At 47.8% G+C, this 20,125-nt stretch overlaps 1 protein-coding gene across 5 annotated transcripts in view; it reads left to right on the forward strand.

Annotated features, from left to right (window-relative positions):
- SUGP2 (SURP and G-patch domain containing 2) overlaps positions 1-20,125 on the forward strand; it is a 47,800-nt gene that overhangs the window by 2,597 nt on the left and 25,078 nt on the right. For all 5 annotated transcript variants that reach the window (XR_008993045.1, XM_057489985.1, XM_057489983.1 and 2 more), the window contains 4 exons: positions 4,385-5,971; positions 8,672-8,792; positions 15,190-15,674; positions 16,623-16,734. Coding sequence is in view for 4 of the 5 variants with exons in the window: in XM_057489985.1 (XP_057345968.1) it covers positions 4,385-5,971; positions 8,672-8,792; positions 15,190-15,674; positions 16,623-16,734 (2,305 nt within the window). In the remaining variant the exon portion in view is untranslated. The remainder of the gene's footprint in view (positions 1-4,384; positions 5,972-8,671; positions 8,793-15,189; positions 15,675-16,622; positions 16,735-20,125) is intronic.

The raw sequence follows: 20,125 nt of genomic DNA on the forward strand, positions 1-20,125 counted from the left end.
CCCTCTAGTTCCATCCATGTTGTTGCAAATGGTAGGATTTGTTTTCTTCTTACAGCTGAATAATATTCCATTGTGTATATGTACCACCTCTTCTTTATACATTCATGTTCTGATGGACACTTAGGTTGCTTCCATTTCTTGGCTATTGTAAATAGTGCTGCAGTAAACATAGGGGTGCATATGTCTTTTTCAAACTGGGCTGCTGCATTTTTAGGGTAAATTCCTAGGAGTGGAATTCCTGGGTCAAATGGTATCTCTGTTTTTAGTTTTCTGAGGAACCTCCGTACTGCTATTGACAATCGTTGAACTAATTTACATTCCCACCAGCAGTGTAGGAGGGTTCCCCTTTCTCTGCATCCTCGCCAACATTTGTTGTTGTTTGTCTTTTCGATGGTGGCGATCCTTACTGGTGTGAGGTGATATCTCGTTGTGGTTTTAATTTGCATTTCTCTGATTATTAGCGATGTGGAACATCTTTTCATGTGTCTGTTGACCATCTGAATTTCTTCTTTGGAGACCTGTCTGTTCAGATCCTGTGCCCATTTCTTAATTAGATTATTTGCTTTTTGTTTTTTGAGGTGTGTGAGCTCTCTATATATTTTGGATGTCAACCCTTTATCCGATCTGTCATTTATGAATACATTCTCCCAATACTTTAGGATGCCTTTTGTTCTATCGATGGTGACCTTTGCTGTACAGAAGCTTTTCAGCTTGATACAGTCCCACTTGTTCATTTTTGCTTTTATTTCCCTTGCCCTGGGAGATATGTTCATGAAGAAATTGCTCATGTATATGTCCAAGAGATTTTTGCTTATGTTGTCTTCTAAGAGTTTTATGGTTTCATGACTTACATTCAGGTCTTTGATCCATTTCGAATTTACTTTTGTGTATGGGGTTAGACAGTGGTCCAGTTTCATTCTCTTACATGTAGCTGTCCAGTTTTGCCAGCACCATCTGTTAAAGAGACTGTCATTTCCCCATTGCATAGCCATGGCTCCTTTATCATATAGTAATTGACCATATATGTTTGGGTTAATATCTGGACTCTCTATTCTGTTCCACTGGTCTATGGGTCTGTTCTTGTGCCAGTACCAAATCGTCTTGATTACTGTGGCTTTGTAGTAGAGCTTGAAGTTGGGATAGAGAAGGGTTCTTGAATCAATCTCCTGGCTCCATCACGACCACCAGTACCCAGGTTTGAGCTCTCATCAGTTCCCCCATGGATTATTGCAGTAGTCTGGTGGCTTCATTCCCCTCAAATCTGCCCTCCCCACAGATCTGTTAATGCCAGCTTTGCTGGGACAAGGCCCTTCTTGGACTCTTGGGGCTCCTCATTTCAGGGTTACATCATCAGTACAAGTGTAGGAACAGACAGGTAATAGCAGTCTGCCTTGGGGTGGAGGAGTGCCTGTGGTGCTGCCGAACCTAAGTCCTGCCTGAAAACATTCCCTTTAGAAAGTTTTGAAACATCATGCCAGCAGAACCAAAAATCGTGCTCAGGCAGGATGACATGGAGGTCTCTCTCAGCAGCATACAAGGCTCCCCAGCCCTTATCCCCTGCCTTGGGCCTAGAGTCTCAGTGATTCTACACTGTGTCTGTGTTCTGAATCCCCCTCATCCCAGCTCTGTCTGCTTCATTCCCTCAGGTACTAAAACCTGGCTCACAGATTTTCTGACCCCAGGGAGTCCCTGCAGGCCTTGAGGTTGATTTGGTTGCCCTCCCATCCCCAGGGAAGCATGAGGTACACTCCTCTGCCATGGCCCAGCCTCCTTCGGGCCTAGGCTGCATCTCTGTGGCACCAGCCCCTGAGCCAGCCTCTCCGTGGAGGCGGCTTCCTCCGTGTTGGTTGAATGAGTCTGAGTCCTTAGAATAGGGATAACTGTTACCATGTTGCTTTGGACCTGGACCAAGGTTCAGATTGTCCCCAGATCTTGAGTTTTCAAAAATTACTTGAGTAGTACACAAAAGCCTTCCTATTGTAAAAGATTGTAACAATTAAATTGGGAGTAAAATATCAAAGTTCTCTTACCTGCTTTTTTATCCCTCAGTTGTAATCATATCTGTGATATTTTCTACATCTTTAAATTCCCCTAGTGATATATGATCCCGAATACTTAACATGCTTATGTACATATACATGTGTTTATATGTGTGCTTTTATCTGTATATATACGTGCATATGTATATACTTGGAGATTTAAATCTTGGTTTATTTATTTAGGGACTCAGAACACCAGTACATATTTTAGTTACCTCCAGAAAGATTGGGAAAGCAGAGACTAGGAAGCCATCAGGATGCTGGATGGTTCTAGAACCATCTCTGTCTCAGAGCTTCATGGTCCATAGTTTGCTTTTTTCTGTGTCTCTGCTCCACTCTGCATGTTTACAGTGCCTTGTAAATCAGTGCATCAGAAAATCTTGTTGTGCAGAATCCATCCACCATGCTGCTTCTGATGCCACTGCCTTAACCTGCCACCAGTAACCAGCAATACCTTGATTATCCCAATGGACTTCTTGCTGGAACTTTCTCATCCATTCTATTCCTTGTGGCCTGTTCCCCAAATAGCAGCCAGTGACGTCATCCCTCTGCTCTGAAGCTTTCTGTGGCTCTCAGAGAAACTCCGGAGTCCCATCGAGGGCCTGACTTGATCTGGTCCCAGCCCCTTGTGCTCATATCTCCTATCATAGCAGTTCTCTAACTTTGTTGCACATTAAAATTATCTAGGGACCTTTTAAAAACCCTGATGCCCAGGTCATATCCCACCCTAATTCAATCAGGATGCCTGGGGGTTCCCAGGGACTCCAGTGGACAGCACAGTTTAGGAGCTGCCTCTTACCACTTGTCCCTCATTCTGAGACAGGGACTTTGGGTGTAGTCAGAGTAGGGTGAGGGCCTCTGGAAAAAGCAAGGCAGGATATTTACAGTCAAAGCAATGTAACTATGTAAAGAAGTTCCTATTGAAACTCTGTATTAAGCATTATGCAAAGTCAAGGTCACACTAATTCTCTAGAGTAAAAATACAAGGAATATAGATATCTTCAGTGAGATCGGTTAAAGGTCAAAAGGCCAGGAGCAACTTGGCCTGGAATGTTTGAGTGTTCTGCAAGGGTATCTCAGCATGACCAGTGACTTCACCTCAACTATAAACAGCCCTAAGCAAACAGACAACAACCCAGCCCACCTTGGGAGCAGAGCTGGTGGTACAAGTCTGCAGTCCTAGCCCTTTACCCACATTCCTGAAAATCCTCAACCGACTATAAATCCCCTAGACAACACACCACCCTGGGCTCCCTTGTCCCCTCCCCGCATGAGCCAGGAGCTCTGTCCTGTCACTGTATCTCTAAATAAAAGCCTCTCCCTGGCTCTCCCACCTTGGGTGTTTGCTAAGTTCATTCTTCGACTCCGCAAAGAAGAATCCCGGCATCAATTCCATCTGTTGCATTTCAGCCACAGTCATCCCCTGCTAGTCCCACCTCAGAGCTCTGTGTCCTCACACTTGCTCTGCCTGGAAGGCTTCTCCTAGCCCCTCACACCTGGCCTCTGCCACTCAGATACGTTGTCAGAGCTGCCCATTCTGCCTAGCCTGTCTAAAAATGGCTTTCCCTCTTCACATTCCTGCCTATTTCCTTCATCTTTCTGAAGGGTACTTTCTTACATGTGGAGTTTTGTTCATTGTTTGCCTCCTCACCTGATAAGTCCTGGAGAGTGGGGACTCTGCAGTCTCTTTACCTGCTGCAATGTAAATGCCTAGAGCAGTGCCCACAGACTAGCTGCTCAGTAAGTACTTTTTAAACAAATAAACTTAGATTTATACAAAGCTGTGGCCTCCTGTGGCCTCTTTGCTGATTACTGCCTCCTGGTATCTCTTTTCCTTTTGAATTGGTAATAGATTCTGATTCCAAAACTAGAAAGTTAGAAAGAGACTTCTTTCTAGGAGACAGGAGGGCCGGTGGCCTACAGAAAACCAGTCTGCCTATTCAGACAAGTAGAAATGCACAAGTATTCCAGTCATGGTAAAGAAGTCCAAGTTATTTAGAGACCGGACACCTTTCCCTGGGTATAAAAGAGTGTAAAACAGACGCCTGTGGAAGGCAGAGTCAGGGCGGCAGGTCTGAGTGACTGTGGGCTCCTGTGCCCAGCCCTGTGGACTGTCACAGGGCATTTACAGGCCCAGTGTGTGAGGGTCTTCTGTTTTTATAAGTAGTAAATCCAGATTTTTAAGCAAAACTACACATTTTGAATGTTGGCAGCAAATGTGAATTTCTAGAATACATCCCAGCAAATAAAGTGTTCCTGCTGACTGGTGGCCGTCTGTGGACTATCTGTTTTGCAACCTCTAGTCTAAAATCCCTTTGTGTTTCTTTTTGGATCGTTTCTTTCAGATCTTCTAAGAACAATCCCAAGAGCCAGAGCAGATATGTATGAGGACATTCATAGAGACAGCAGATACTCTGTGGGCGGATCTGCAGCTCACCCTCGAGACACTGGGAGAGAAGGCCTGAGAGGCGATGTTTTCCCAGGACCTTCCTTCAGATCAAGCAACCCTTCTGTAAGTGATGACAACTACTTTCGCAAAGAATGTGGCCGGTATCTGGAATTTTCCCACCCTGATTCCCGAGACCAGGTCTTTGGCCACAGGAAACTAGGACATTTTCATTCTCAGGACTGGAAATTTGCCCTCCGTGGCTCTTGGGAACAAGACTTTGGCCATCCGGTTTCTCAAGAATCCTCTTGGCCACAGGAGTATAATCTGGGTCCTTCTGCCCTCCTGGGGGACGTTGGCCCCTCCAGGCTGATGGAGAAAGAGAGTCGCGATTATGATGTGGACCGCCCAGGGGAGGCCGACTCTGTGCTCAGGGCCAGTGGCCAAGTCCAGGGCAGAGGCCGAGGTCTAAACATTGTTGACCAGGAGAGTGCCCTCCTAGGAAAGGGGGAAACTCAGGGCCTGCTCACGTCAAAGGCAGGAGTCACAAAGCTTGTTGCACTGAGAAGTGTGAGCACAAAGAAAGTACCCACTGTAAATCGTATCACTCCCAAAACTCAGGGCACTAACCAAATCCAGAAAACCACCTCAAATCCTGATGTGACCCTGGGGACAAACCCAGGGACGGAAGATATCCAGTTCCCTACTCAGATCCCCTTGGGGCTCAGTCTGAAGGATATTCGGCTCCCCAGAAGAAAGATGAGCTTCGACCTAGATAAGTCTGATGTGTTTTCGAGGTTTGGGATAGAAATAATCAAATGGGCTGGATTTCATACTATTAAAGATGATGTTAAATTTTCCCAGCTCTTCCAGACTCTCTTTGAACTTGAAACAGAAACCTGTGCTAAAATGCTTGCCTCATTCAAATGCTCCTTAAAACCAGAGCACAGGGATTTCTGCTTTTTTACCATCAAATTTTTAAAGCACTCTGCTTTGAAAACACCCAGAGTCGATAATGAGTTTTTAAACATGCTTTTAGACAAAGGTGCTGTGAAGACCAAAAATTGCTTTTTCGAAATCATAAAGCCCTTTGACAAGTACATAATGAGGCTTCAAGACCGGCTTCTTAAGAGTGTTACTCCGCTGCTCATGGCCTGCAATGCCTACGAGCTGAGTGTCAAGATGAAGACCCTCAGTAACCCCCTGGACTTCGCTGTTGCCCTGGAGACCACCAACTCCCTCTGCCGGAAGTCGTTAGCCCTTCTGGGACAGACTTTCTCCTTGGCCTCTTCTTTCCGGCAAGAGAAGATCTTGGAAGCTGTTGGCCTCCAAGATATAGCTCCCTCTCCCGCCGCGTTTCCGAACTTCGAGGACTCGACTCTGTTCGGGAGGGAGTACATCGATCACCTAAAGGCCTGGCTGTTCAGCAGTGGGTGTCCTCTCCAGGTCAAGAAAGCCGAACCCGAGCCGACTCAAGACAAGGAGAAAACGCTTCCTCCTACCAAACCAGAAATTCAGGCCAAGGCTGGGAGAGCTCTGAGTGATGGTAAGGAAAGCAGTGGAAGTTTCTGTTCCGTGTGATCTGCTTGTTGTTCATGTTTCCTTGTAATGTCTCTGATTATCTTTGAGATTTTAACACAGACGTTCTTTAGCCTGCTGGGAACGCATCAGAATTTTAGAGCACTCGCATTGGCCAGTGTACGTGTCTGCCACTCATTCTGTAAGCATATATAAGCATATATTAGGAGTTGTCTGTTTACCACAGAAATCCTTAGACATTTCTGGGACACAGAGTCCTCTGGGCATCTGATGAAAGCTGAGATTCTTGCCAGGAAAAAAAAACATATGTTTGTATACAGCTTTGCCAGCACTTTCTAGGGGCTTGCCTGTCCTGTGGCCAACGTAAAGAAGCCCCATTGCAATAGGGCTCACCCTGAGGTATTTACTACTAGAAGGAGGTGTACATGCTGGGCACTGTCTCTGAGGGGTTCCCAGGCTCCTGAGGGACAGAAATCACAAAAACCAGCCCCTCCCATGCTGGGATTAAGGGAGATGAACCCAGCCTGGGGAGTCAGGAGGCCATGTCTGAGCTGTGTTGAGGGTCAGGCAGAGATCAACCAGGTCAAGTCAGGTGGTGGAGGCACCTTTCCACCCACTTACTTTTCTAGACTGTCTGAAGGTCACTAGGTCACTAGGGGACACCTGGTTACATGCACTGTGAGTGGGCTTGCTGGGGTGGGGACAGACCAACAAGAGGTAACAGAAACACAAATTGCTGGCTGGTGGGTGGCTCTCTCCCTCCCCCTGTCTCCCAGGATGGGTGCCCAAGTCCAGGTATCCCAGAGGTCTGAGCATACATAATGGACACATGACCAGCCAGGAGGAAGTTCCCACCACATGCTTTTCAGCCTCATTGCCCCGCTCAGTGGGGAAGCCTCTTTCATCCCTGAATCTCTTCCGTCTGCATACTGGAGGACCCCTGGCTGCTCTGGGCTCTGAGTACCTCCCGCCACGGGGTGGCCATCACCTTCCAGAAGAGGGACCCTGCCTCTGCACACCCCCAGAGTGGTGAAGTGGAAAGTCACTGTAATGGTACTGAAGAAGTCACTTGGTGTGACAGAGAGACAATCTCCTGTAAATGAAGTTGCTCACCCCCATGCTCTGGGCGTGCTGCTTTGGACAGGCATGCCTGTGGCTGCGGTCCTGCCTTACCGAAAACTCCAGTCTGCCCTTTCACGGGGTTGTCAAAGGCCCTTGGCTGTGTTTCTACAGCATTTGCTACATCATGATAATTGACTTAAACTCTCTCACCTTCCTCTTGGTGTTGGACTCATTCTGCCTTTTACTAGAGGCTTCCAAGGCCAAGCAGAGCTGGGTTCCACTGTCTGGGCAGCAGGTAGATGGCACCAGCGCCCAGGTCTCCTGGGGCCCTGCCCAGCTGCCTCTTCCGTCACTGTTAGAAATGCTAGGAAGGCATCTTCACTTGAGTGTATCGCTTTTCCTATTATTTTTATTTTTTATTTTTAAATTCTCCTTTGAAGGATGGTCTCAGGAGAAGGATTGGAAGGCCCAAGGTGGGGCCCATTTTCTGGCCCTCACTTGTGGTCACTTTCTCCAGAGGTGACTGCAGTGATCTGCAAATTGCATTGTCTTTGAAAGTTCTGACTTGGAACCTCACTCTTCTGTAAAATCACACAAAACTAGCAGTTCTGGAAGATGAGAGCCAGTAACAAAAAACAGGAAAGCAATTTCCAAGGGGAAATACTTGCAATAACATGACAATTGTAGGAGTAACTTCTGCGTAAGGAGCTCACGTTGATGTTTAAATTAAGATGCAACTGGGACATAGGGAGGGACCAGACAGTTATTAATCACAGAACAAATGCAAGCTTTTAGGGCAGGGGTGATTTTTGCTGAATGACTGAACAAGTAGGCCAGTCTGTGCTATTAAAACTAGCAAAAATATCAGAAAACTAAACAGTCTTATTTGCGGGCACAAATGCACATCTTGTGTTGCTGGTAACATTGTAAATTAAAGGTCATTGGCAGACATCCGCGCTTGAGAAAATGTTTGCTTTCTTTACACTCAGCAGGTATTTTCTGTGAATACCTACCTATCTGAGGACCACTGACTTTTTGGATTAGGGAATTTTTCTTTTTAAGTTTATGTGTGTTTTCTAAGTATAAAACACACGGACATTTTTTTTTTAATAGATAAAGCCAAAAGAAAATGAAATTCCTAATCTACCACCTGTAGATAACTTCTGTTAATGTTCTGATATATTTCCTTTTAATCGTCCTTCTATATGTCCAGATTTATGTATTCTTTCTTCACTCCTTCATATTGAGAATCATAACCTGGATAAATATTTTACCTATTTTATATCTAGATATGTTTTATATTATATTTTGCCCTTAATATTGTGAACATTCAAGGTAAGTGATAACATGAAATGTATAGAGTTGCTGCATATCCTTTCTATAAAAGATATCTGTATAGTCATTACAGGTTTGCTTATTTCTCTCCAAGTGCTTATGCTGTTACAGCTCTTGGGAGGGTATTTTGCATGTTGGTTGTTAGAGTAGCATGCCATTTTCTTCTTTTTGGTGCTGGTTTCTTGTGAATGAGGGTTTTGGTTGCTGGTGCCTGCTTAGGCTCCATCCTAAGCCTCTAACTCTGTTCTGGGGGTCCCAGGCCCCGTGTGGTCCTGTGTGTTTCTCAGAAAAGCCCTTCTGTGTGTTCCAGCCATCCCACAGCGAGCGGATCACAAGGTGGTGGACACCATCGACCAGCTGGTCACACGGGTTGTCGAAGGCAGCCTGTCTCCCAAAGAGAGAGCTCTTCTCAAGGAGGACCCTGCTTATTGGTAGGTCTTTATATATTGGCCCTCTGAGTGCCACACACAGCAGTTTGTGTCATTGTGATGGTGTCCAGAGCAGAGGATGAGATGTCTGTTGTAAGTAGTGGCATTAGCCAGCGAGTGGGAAGAGCGTGAAGGTGGGTCAGGTTTAGCCAGCGAGTGGGAAGAGCGTGAAGGTGGGTCAGGTTCACCTGGGTTCATTCAAGCCCCAGCCCTGCTGCAGATCTGCCGTGTGACCTCCTCTTGTCCTCGTCTCTGCTGTGCCGATTAAAGATGAGGTAAGAGGTGTGTGAGAGCGCGTGTAAGAAGAGGAATATGCCGCTGCAGTTCTGTGACTCATTGGTACTATTTGTTAAACTGTCTTCTTTTATCCCATTGCCTTTTCACACAAATAGAAGGACTCTTCTAAGTTTTCATGGTAAATATCATAGTTGCTTATCGGAGAAAGTAAAGAACAGCCAATAGTCAGGGGAAGCCACCTGTGTGCCCACCAACATCCACCGACGCTTCTGAGTATTTGCTTCCAGTCTTTCTGCTCATGTTAGGCTATTTGGGGTTTTTTTTTATGATGCAATCTGTCCTGCTCATTTTCGATAACATGGAACATGCTCATATTCCCTACTCTTTGTAAACATGAGTTCCGCAGCTACATTTACTAGTCCATAGAGAAGGTGTTCAAGAGTTTAGCCCTTCCCCACTTGGACTTTTAGAATGTTTTTTGATTGTGCACTATTTCAAGCTGCTTCCGTGAATAGCTTAATGTGTTTCTTGTGTATTCAGGATTATCAATAGACTAGATTGCTGGAAGTGGAAAATTTTTATACTACAGCTTTTTTCTTTAATTATAAAAATGGCATATGCCTTTTGTAAACACAGAGAAAAGTGAAAAGACAAAGATGGTGTCTAAGCATCCACCATTTTCCCCCCACAGTATGTCCTATGTTTTAAACTTAACATAACTAACTGTTCTTGTTATTGCTGGTTGTGGACCATACCATTATACACAGGTACCAGACCACACTTAGCCATTGCCCACTGGTGATTCTGATAGTCTATCCAGTTTTTCCCCACTATAAATACCATTATGCACTATGTTCTGCTTGTATTCCTGTCTACATTTCTGGCAGCTTCTCAGGGTAATATCTGGGAGTGTAATTGCTGGGTTAAAGAGAAGGCTCACTTCAGAGGCTTTTGCTCTGTGGCTGTATTTCTAGAGCAATGGCAGCATGATTAACATTGGAGGCTGGCTATTCCTGTGCAATGGGTCCTCTCCTGGGCAGTGGCATCCATGACCTCCACCCACTAGATGCCATAAGATTCCTCATCGCAGTAGAATCCTCATCCCAGCCACGACAACCAGAAGCACCTCAGACACTGCCCAGTGGCCCCTGGGCACAAGAGTGGTCCCCAGTGGGGTCCATAGGTCTTTGCCATCAGGTCACTTTCCGTGGGTCATTTGTCCCAGTTGATACTCGCTGCCCCCCTGTAAGCCAGTTTATGAAAGTCAAACTTCCATGCAACAATACCAGAGCTTTGATCTCAACCAGCATGATTTACCAGGGGGAGGGTAGGAGCTTGTATGGTTTTATTTTTACAGAATTCTTGAGTTCATTGGGATTATTTTCATGTATGGAATAAGGTTAGGCATGTCACTTAAAAGTTAAAAAAAGCTAACAAACTAATAACTTAATTGTCCCATCATTTATTGAAAACTTTATTTAGCACACATACACTTTGCTTTCTGTGCACTTGGTGCTATTCTTAGCACTTTGGTGAGTTAAGCACAAAGTGGCCAATCTCCTCATTAATAACCTTGCAAGGTGGGTATGTTGCCATCCTTATTTTACAGACAGGAAACTCAAGGCTCTAGGAGACTCTTGCTTCAAGGATGTTCAGCTAGTAAGCGACAGAGCTGAGATTCACATTCTGGCTCTCAGCCAGTGTGCATGGTAGAAGAGGGAAGCTGGATAGCCTGTGATGGACAGGCGAGAGCAGAAACCAAACTCCTTGGGCAAGGTGCCACCCATGCTTGGAAGGCCTAGAGGCAATTTCCAGGTGGGCCAGAGGGAACGGGGCCCTGAAAGGACTCGGTGAGCACCACCCCATGACCATTACACATGACCCAGCACAGGCTCATGGTAACCTTAAAAAGAAAAATATTAGTTATTTTACCAGCAAAAATGGGTTTATTCAGGAATAGCAAAGAATTGCAGTTTGGACATGCAAGCTACGGCAAAGCCATAGGCAGGTCCAGAGAACAATGGAGAGGAGACTCAAGAGAAAAAGGGGTGTTGGGAGGATTATAAACAAGAGGCCACTAGAGTAAAGTGGGAATTAGAAGTGTAGCAGCCTCTCATTAGCCGAGTTGTGACAGTTTCATCGGCTTAGTTGTTACTGGGGCAGGCTGAAACCGTCCTGTTGGATGGGAAACTACTACGGGAAGCAGTACGCCTGGGAATCAGTACGGCCTGGCAGACGTGTCTGTCTCCTGCTTGGGTCAGGTGGAGAGGAGTGGTGTGCGTGAGGGCTCCCCCTGCTGGCCTCCCACTCCGCGTCTGTGTGTGTAGAATCAGAAATAGGCATTATGACACTGATGTGTGTGTGTGTGCGCACGTGTAGAATCAGAAATAAGCTTTGAATTAGAAATCAAATATTTGAGGAAAATCAGCGTCATGAAGAAGTCACCCAACTCAACAGAGCTGACACCTGAGAAGACAGTACTATAAGAAAAAGGAGATTTCATCGAAAAATCTGTGTGTGATTAATTATCTTAGATGGTTAATAGTCATTGTATCCATGAAACAGGAACTGCTTGTTTTTGGAACCTGTTAAGGGTCTTGGAAATGAAAAATTTGAGTTGAAATAAAAAAATCTCCGTGGCAGGTGGGTAAGATAGACCCAGATGAAGGACAGATTCAGGGAGCTGGAACTCATGAACTTCTGCAGGAGGAACCATCCAGAGACGCTAGGAGGAGGCAGTGTGCTGCCAGAGACAGTGATAGGGAAGCTAGTAAGCTTCGATTTTGGGTATATATGTTTGAATTCTTAAAGTACTACTTGTACATGCTTTACCAAAAAAAAAAAAAAATCAGTTGAACTAATAATGATGAAAAGTGGAATATTTCAGCCTTGATGGCCCCCATGCCAGCCCACCCCTTGGAGGCTGTCACTTTTAGTTCTTTAAGCTACTTCTCATGGTGTCTCTTGATGATAAATCCATGTTGCTGTTCCTTAATCTATCGTTTTTATGCCTTATTGTTAATGCCCTTTGTAGCTAATTGAGGATTTAGCTCAGTTTCCTCCCAGTGTTTGAGGAATTCTCAGTTTTTGATCAGAGGACCCTCTTCTCGCTAGGCCCAAATGCAATAATAGAGTCTTATTATTAGCAAGAGAAAGGTGTAGATCTTAGGAGACAGACGTGAGGAAGAAGGGTGTGTTCTCTCTGCCCTCTGAGGTCCAGCAGAGATTTTAGATTCCCCCTCCCTACGAGGAGTGACAAACAGGTTCGTTTGCTGCTGAGCCTTGCAGACAGGACTGACTGCTGCCTCTCTCGGCCTGATCCTTCTGGTGCACAAAAATGTCAGTAGTGCGGACGCCCACCCCCACTTTGCTTCCTTGTCTGGAGCTTTAGTCGTCTGGCTTCCTCCATGCCCTGCAAGAGAGACTGAAAAGCCTATAGAATGGCCCCAACAGCATAAGGTGTAGAGCTGGAGGAGCACATCACACTCCTGTTTTCTCCCGTCCTTAAATTGTCCCCTGGCAGTGGGATGGCTCTGACCTTTGGTGGACCCTGCTGTCCAGGGACAGCCCACCAGGTCCACAGACTCAGGAAAAAGCAAATGGCCATGAATCCTTCTCGGTTTGCCCAAGCAGGATTGTCCAGGAGCCCTGAAGTGAACATGCAATCTAAATAATTGATGCTTGGGGCAGTGGGGACCTAAAATCTCAGGTGATCTAAATGTACAGGGTGGTGAGGGAAAGGAGGGAAGCACATGGCAGGACTCTTGTTTCATTCAGAATGAGGATAGAGCTAGTTAGTAACTCTGGATGTTGACAGAAAAATACCAGTGTAAGTGTATATTGATTAGCCATTAAAGGCATAACTTCCATTCTAGTACAGAGTGGGGGAAGGCCAAAGAGAAAATGAATTCATCCCAATGAAAAGCAAGAAAGGAAAAAAAAGCAAGAAAGCAAGCAAAGAGGAAAAGATTACAATGGCCTGAATACACTCAGCCTTCCCAGTAACCCACCAGTTTCTAAGGATTGATGCCACCTTTACTAGCCAGACTTGGGTTTAAAAGCACCAGCTGTTGCTTCCTCTTGAGACAAATAAAACACAGGGAGTAGGGAAAAAAGATGGACAATTATGTACCAAGCAAATGCTACCAGAAAGAAAGGAGGTATGGAAAATTACTTCAGACAAAGCATAAAAGGGCAAGAGAGGTACTGACGAAGGGAAGTCACCAGGAAGGTACAACAGTTGGGAATAAACACCATTTAGAAATACAAGAGGAATTGGTAAATGTGTACCATGGCTGGAGACTTAAGTTCATTTCTTTGAAATGGGTAGGTGTTTCCCAATAAGGAAAGATTTAGAACACTGAATGGGCTTGCAGAGATAATGTGCTAATATTTGTTAAGCAGTAAATGAATGTCAGGCAGTATTCAAAGTATTTTCCTTAGAATGAAAACTGTAATTCAAGCCTCATAACAACATAATGAAGTTGTTTATTACTATTGTTCATCCCATTGTACAGAGAAACCGAGGAACAGAAAGGTTGAGTAAATCTCATGGTTATTAAGTGGCTGCCCTGGCTGACCCCAGCAGGCTGCCTCAGGAGTATTCAACGCTCTTGAGGTTATGCGCCACTTGAACTTGGGGAGATGGGTTTGTGACCAACATCCTTAGGCTGCACTTGACATCAGAGCCATCTGGGTGAAAGGGCCGTACATGGTGGGGATTGGTTGCCTGGGCATGGACTCTGCCTCTGCCTTGGAAGAGGGGTGGCCTTGCTGGGGCTGTGCGATGTGCAGAGCAGAATGTCCAGGTTGGTCAGGTTCCCTTAGGTGGGACCCTTGCTCATTAGGGTCTGATCTCGCAGGCTGCTGCTGTCAGCCCAGCAGAGGGTCCGCGGTACCGCTGGGGCCAGCATGCAGCCTGTTTGCTCAGATCTGGCCAGATCTTGACTGCGCGACGGCAGCAGGGGCTTCTGTCGTCGGTAGTCAGGAGCTCGTCTCCCAACGGTTAAGGTGCGCTCTCAACACCAAGCAGTCGGGAAGCCACCTGAAGTGTATTCCTACTCACCAAACTATGCTCACTCTTCTTTAACAAACTGAAACTGAACATTCACAAAAACCAGTTAAGTGTGCAGTCACAGGGAAGACTACAGCCTCTCCCAGGGAAGGGACATCACGTGGGCCACGTTATACAAGGCACTACAGTGGAAACCAGCAACAACCAAAATAAAACGCGATTCTAAATTTGAGTGAAGGGGAATCAACTGAAATTAGAAACCCTTCAGAAGGAAACAGTGGGGGCGCATGCTGCACCTGAACACGACTGCAGCAGCTCTTAGAGAAAGTGCAGCTTTGTGCACATTTATCAGAGAGTGAAGATGAGCCTTCCGCTCGTGAAGCCAGAAGGAATGTTGAAGGAAGTCCAGACTTAGAAAGGAGGATTGATAGGGGTAAAAGAAGGCGCCACCAAAACAAGACAAAGTCAGTAACGTGGGAGTGCTCCCCTCTCCTTTTTGTGCCATTCCCCAAAGCTAGTAAGTCTGACCTATATTCCTTCTTCCTCTGTGAAAGGCCCAAATGTGCCCGGATGCTTGTACACAAAGCAGTTTCAGGAGTATGCACCAAGGTTGTTGGCCTTGTAGCTTGTCCTCTTCATTGGCTGTGTCACGGATTCCATGTCAGCACGTGAAACTCAGCCTCTTTTCTGTCCCTTTCTCCCAAGGATTCTGGCACATGGTTTCACAGCAGTGGCACACTGGCCTCAGTGGTGCGGTTGAAAAGTCACTGAGAGCCCAGCCTCACTGGGCCATTTGTAGAGTGCCACCTTCTGTAAATGGCATCCAGGAACGACAGAGTGGCAGAGTGCCTCTGGCGCTGGGGTGACTTGTTTGTATTAGGAGGCCACCAGGAGCTGTGAGCTCCTCCTTGGCTGCTGATGGAAATGCAGGAGGAACCGACCAGCGCTCCGTCAAAGCTCCGGGCCCCCTTGTGGTCACCCTGGGCGGCACAGGTGACCTAGGCCAAGTTCTGGGTGCTCGTGGAGCCAGGCAGAGCCTCCTGGATAGTAGGGAGGCTGCCACATAAAAAGGGTTTGTGGAAATGGAGCAATGATCTGTACATGTTGGTGTTTTAACCAGTGTCCTGCTGTGCCTGTTTTGTTACATAGGTTTCTGTCTGATGACAGTAGCCTGGAGTATAAATACTATAAGCTGAAGCTGGCAGAAATGCAGCGGATGAGCCAGACCTTGCCAGGAGCAGATCAGAAGCCCACCTCGGCAGAGTGCGCAGTCCGGGCCATGCTTTATGCCCGGGCGATCCGGAACCTCAAGAAGAGGCTCCTCCCAGGGCGGCGGCGGGGGGTGCTCTGCACTCATGGGCTCCGGGGCTGGAAGGCAAGGAGAGCAACTGCTGGCACCCAGGCCCTCCTCTCCTCAGGCGCCAGGCTGAAACCCCACGGCCGCCAGGCTCCAGGCTCCTCACAGGGAAAGCTGCCCCAGCCGGACGTAAATGCTACTGCCAAGGACTGCCCACCAGACCCAGCAGGACCCTCCAGGGACCCCAGCCCAGAAGCCTCAGGCCCATCCCCCAAGGCAGCAGTTGTGGATGTCGCAGAAGGCCCTCAGACCTCCTCTCCCTGCCCATCTGCTGACGGTGGGTGCTCACTCCTGACCCCCTCCTCTGGCCCCAGCCCTGACTCCCCAGACTCAGGGGTCTCTGCTGGGGGGACAGTAGGCAGAAGCAACAAGGACCTGGCAGGACAGGTGCATGTGGAGGCGCTTTCCTCTCCCCTCCTATCCTGAGGTAGAGCCCATGTGAGGTGCTGCTCGGTGGTTCCCTGCCAGGCCCTGCTGCCAGCTATGTGGCTGTGCTGTGTGCCCGTGCTTGGGGCACTGAGCTCCTCCTCATCTTGCCCCTCTCTCCGTTCCATAGGGCTGCCCACATCTGCCCTTCTGCCTCCTCTTCCTGGGGTCTCTTCCCTCAGGGTTAGCTGACCTGCAGTTTCTCCTGTTTCTCCAGGCCATTACCTTCTCCCTCTGCAGTAGGCCTGCCTCTGACCAGTGCTTCTCCATCAGCACAGTAAGGGGGAAAAAATCTACCCAGCTGCTCCATCCTCTACTATTGCTATGTAACGAGCCACACTCTAGACAGTGGCTTCAAACAGGAGTCTGCTGAGCTGGGCAGGGCCCACACAGGTGTGCAGGCAGCGACTGGTTGTCTGGGGCTGTCAGCAGAAGGAATGGGGGTGACTGAGCCACGTGTCTGGCACCCCCGGTGCATCCAGCCTTGGTTTGGTTACCTGATGGTCAGGGTCAGGCCTCCAGGAGAGGCAGTGGAGGTATTTGAGGCTCCTGAGGCCCAGGCTCCATACTTCCACCAAGTCTGTCAGCCTGCAGGAGTCTCTGGGCCAGGCCACTTCAAGAGGACAGAGGGGGGTGCCCCTGTGCTCGACAGAGCTGCAGGGGCACGGGGCTCAGGGTGAAGAGCAGTGAGAGGACCCGGGGCCTCCTCGTGATCGGCCCCATGGCTCCACAGGGGAGGGGAGTTCACATGGGAGGTGGCAACTCCAAGCCAACACATGACGGTTGCTTCGTTTTGTAGTTGACTTGAAGACAATGGAGACTGCAGAGAAACTGGCCAAATTTGTGGCTCAGGTGGGACCAGAGATTGAACAGTTCAGCATAGAAAATAGCACCGACAACCCCGACCTGTGGTATGTACCTGTGGTACCCCATTGATTTGAGCGCGTTTACCCCTCAGTGTCCCGAAGGCCCTCAAGGCGGCCTGGCAGACGCATTCCTGACCCTGGGATATGTCATGGCTTCACTTCCACTGAGCTCAGAGCTGCAAGGGAGAAGCAACTGTTCTGTGTTCAGGGGACCTGCCCTCCTCTGGGCATCATGAAAAGCCTCCGCCAGAGGGAAGTTTAAGCTGGATCCAAAGGCTGAATGGGTGTTGGCTGGAGGACAGTGGGGAGAGCACCCAAGTAGATATAAGAGGCTCCCCAGATCCTTTGTGGTGGCAGAGCTGTGGGGGGCCGTGGCTGGAGGAGGAGGCCCTGGTCCCACTGGCTGCTTGCGGATGGGTCCTGGTCCAGGCGTGGGCTCATAGCACTTGGTGCAGTGGTGGCCTGGCTCGAGGGGACGCCATCCCCTCTCCTTAGATGGGGTGGCCACTCAGTACCACGCTGTTGGCAAGTGATAGAACCATGGCTGAAGCCTGCTCTGCCTGTGGGGTGTGGCCTCTCCTCCTTCCTGGGGCGGCCACCTGGGGGCCTCACGTTCCTGCTGGGCTCCCCCCAGAGCAGGCGGGGCTCCGTACATGTTCCTGTGTGTGTTGTATCCTACAGTCAGCTGCAGCACTGGACCCTCATCATGCTTCCCACATGCTGGAGAGTTGTCTTAGTTTAATTAAAAATAAGTTAAAAACTTAACATGTCCTCCAGCATTTCTAGTAGTGACCGAGCACACGCTTCCTGCTTGCTGGGGACCTTGAGTGGGTCCTGCCCTTTGAGACCCAGACCATCCCATGGAGTGCTGCCAGCTTCACAGGTGCTCAGCCTGGTTCTGCCCTTTATGAGCCTCGGGAGCTGCTAGCCGTGCACACCTCAGAGTTGGGCTGCACCATGCAAGTGGCGCTGGGTGAGGGGACAGCTTGGAAAGGGGCAGCTGGGAACATTTAATCAGTTTTTATTTCCTCCATTGAAAACTGCCATTCACAGGGAGATTTTTGGGTCCAAGGTCAATGCAAATGGAGATTTGTTGCATTACCCTGGGCTCTTGGCACCACCAGGATTTGGAGTTATCCGTCACCCTCTGATAGCCTTTTCTGAGCAGTGTTCCCCAGAAGACACTGTCCCTTCCTCCACACCAGCAACCTGGGATCATTGTGTTTTTGGAGAGAATTATCAGGTATCTTCCAGAAAAGGGATTGTAGGTCAAAGGTCAGTATAAGCACAGTTGTGTTGCACAGTGCAGAGTCCCCTCCCCAGGGCTGTTGGAGTGCCCCTCCCCACCTCTCCCCTTTTCGTGTGCCTTTGAGTCAGCAGGAGTGGTGAGAAATTTCTAATTTTCTCAGTGAAGCTTTAGTTTGTGTTTTTCTTGTGAGTGAAATTGAACACCTTTTCATAAAATACCCTTTATGTATTTCTGTAAACCACTCATTTCATTCATTTGCTTTCTTAAAAAAGATAGTTTTGTCCTTTTTTTTTTAGGAGAGCAAGGCAGAGGCTTTTTTTTAGAGATAAAGCGAGAGGGCAGAGCTCCTGGCTCAGGCCAGGAGGGGACAAGAGAGCCCCGGGGTGGTGAGTTGTCTAGGGCTTTATAGGCAGTTGAGAGACAGGGCTAGGGATGCACACCTGCTAAGTGGTCCCAAAATGTTTATCTTTGAAGAGACATTGTTTCTTATTAGTCTTCCTGGTTATTTATAAGGAATTTACTGCTCTGATTCCCTCCCAGGATAGCAGCTTCCTGGTCTGGGAGCATATCACTCAAGACTGCCTGCTTTGCTCCCAAGGTGGGCTGAGTTACTTACTGTCTGTTTGTTAAGAAATTTACCTTTTGACTAATTGGGTTTTAGGATGCAATCTTATTTTCAAGATGGAATCCTTCCTGTTTTTACTAGTTGTTTGGGGCTTGCATTGCCCAAGTTGCAAATAATTTCTTTAGGACCAGAGGAAGAAAAGCAGCACTTGGGTAAAGTTAGAAAAATAAACTGGGCCCCCCAGCAGGCCAAAGCAAATCCCACAACGGATTATCTTGCTTTGTTTTTTCTGGAGGCCCTCACCCTCCTCTGTCTAAGCCCATGGTCCCTGTCTCATTCCCCACTCTGCAGATGGAGACCCTAGCTGCTGCTAGGGGAAGGGGCGACGACCGCTCTGGCTGCTTCGTGCTGAGAGGGGGTGCAGTTAGGTCTCCATCACTGGTCAGTCGAGAGGGCCTTGGAAGATGGGCACTTCTATCCTGGGTTCCATTTCCATCACCATTTGCAGTTTCATGGCTTCAAAAGGATTTTGAAAACCCAGCTCCATATCGTAGTAGTCCATGGGGCTTCTGGGTCTGACACGGCTTGAACTTGCCTTGGGAGGTCCTGGAGTGAATCAGAGACATTTTGTGAATAATTCGGAATGTACACACAATATACAACTTTAATTATAGCACAGATCCCACCTGTGGTGCAGTTTTGTCCTTTTTTTAGAAAGCAGGTTTGTTGGGGAATGATTGGCACACCATAAACTACATGTAACCGCTTGATGAATTAATGCCTGTCTACCCCCGTGCAGCCATCACCATCGTCAAGGTGGTGACACACCCATGACCCAGAAGTTCCCTTGTGCATTTGTCATCGCTCCCTCCAGGCAGCTGCTGATCAGCTCTCTCACTGTAAATGGTTTGCATTTTCTAGAATTTTATGTCAATTCAGTTAGTTTTCCCCTTTTGTTTGGCTTCTTACTCAGCATAATTCTTTGGGTTCAGCTGTGTTGTTGTGAGTCCACAGCTTATTCCTCTTACTGCTGGGTGTATCGCATCCTGTGGCTGGGCCACAGTTACTGACCTGCTCACCTGACAGTGGCGTTGAGATGTTTCCAATCTGGGATGATCACGGGTAAAGCTACTGGGAGCATTCATCTACAAGGTCCGCTTTCATTTCTCTCCAGAAAATACCAGTGGGGAGAAAGGCTGGCTCCATTGTATGACTTAAATTGCCGAACTTCCTTTCAAAGTGGCTCTCCTGTGTGCATTTCCAGCTGCCTGGACGAGAGTTCCAGGTCTTCCCATCCTGACGGCACTTGCCAGGGCGGTTCTTCGTGTTAGTGTCCCAGTGTGGGATGGGGCTGTCGCACTCTGGGTTAGACCCATTTCTCTGAGGTTAGACTGATGGTGCTGAGCAGCTTTGGGCATGTTGGCAAACTTTCCATATTTCTTCAGTGAAGTGTCTGTTCGGCTCTTTGGTGCATCTTTGATTGGGTTGTATTCACTTACTTACTGGTGAATTCTAGAGTTCATTATATGTTCTTGGGACTGACCTTTATCAGATGTGTGAGTTCCAGGTATTTCCCCCCAGTGACTTGTCTTCTAGCAGTGTCTTTTGGAGGGCAGAAGTTT

This window comes from Manis pentadactyla, chromosome 12 (assembly GCF_030020395.1).
Source record: "Manis pentadactyla isolate mManPen7 chromosome 12, mManPen7.hap1, whole genome shotgun sequence".
Lineage (NCBI taxonomy): Eukaryota > Metazoa > Chordata > Mammalia > Pholidota > Manidae > Manis > Manis pentadactyla.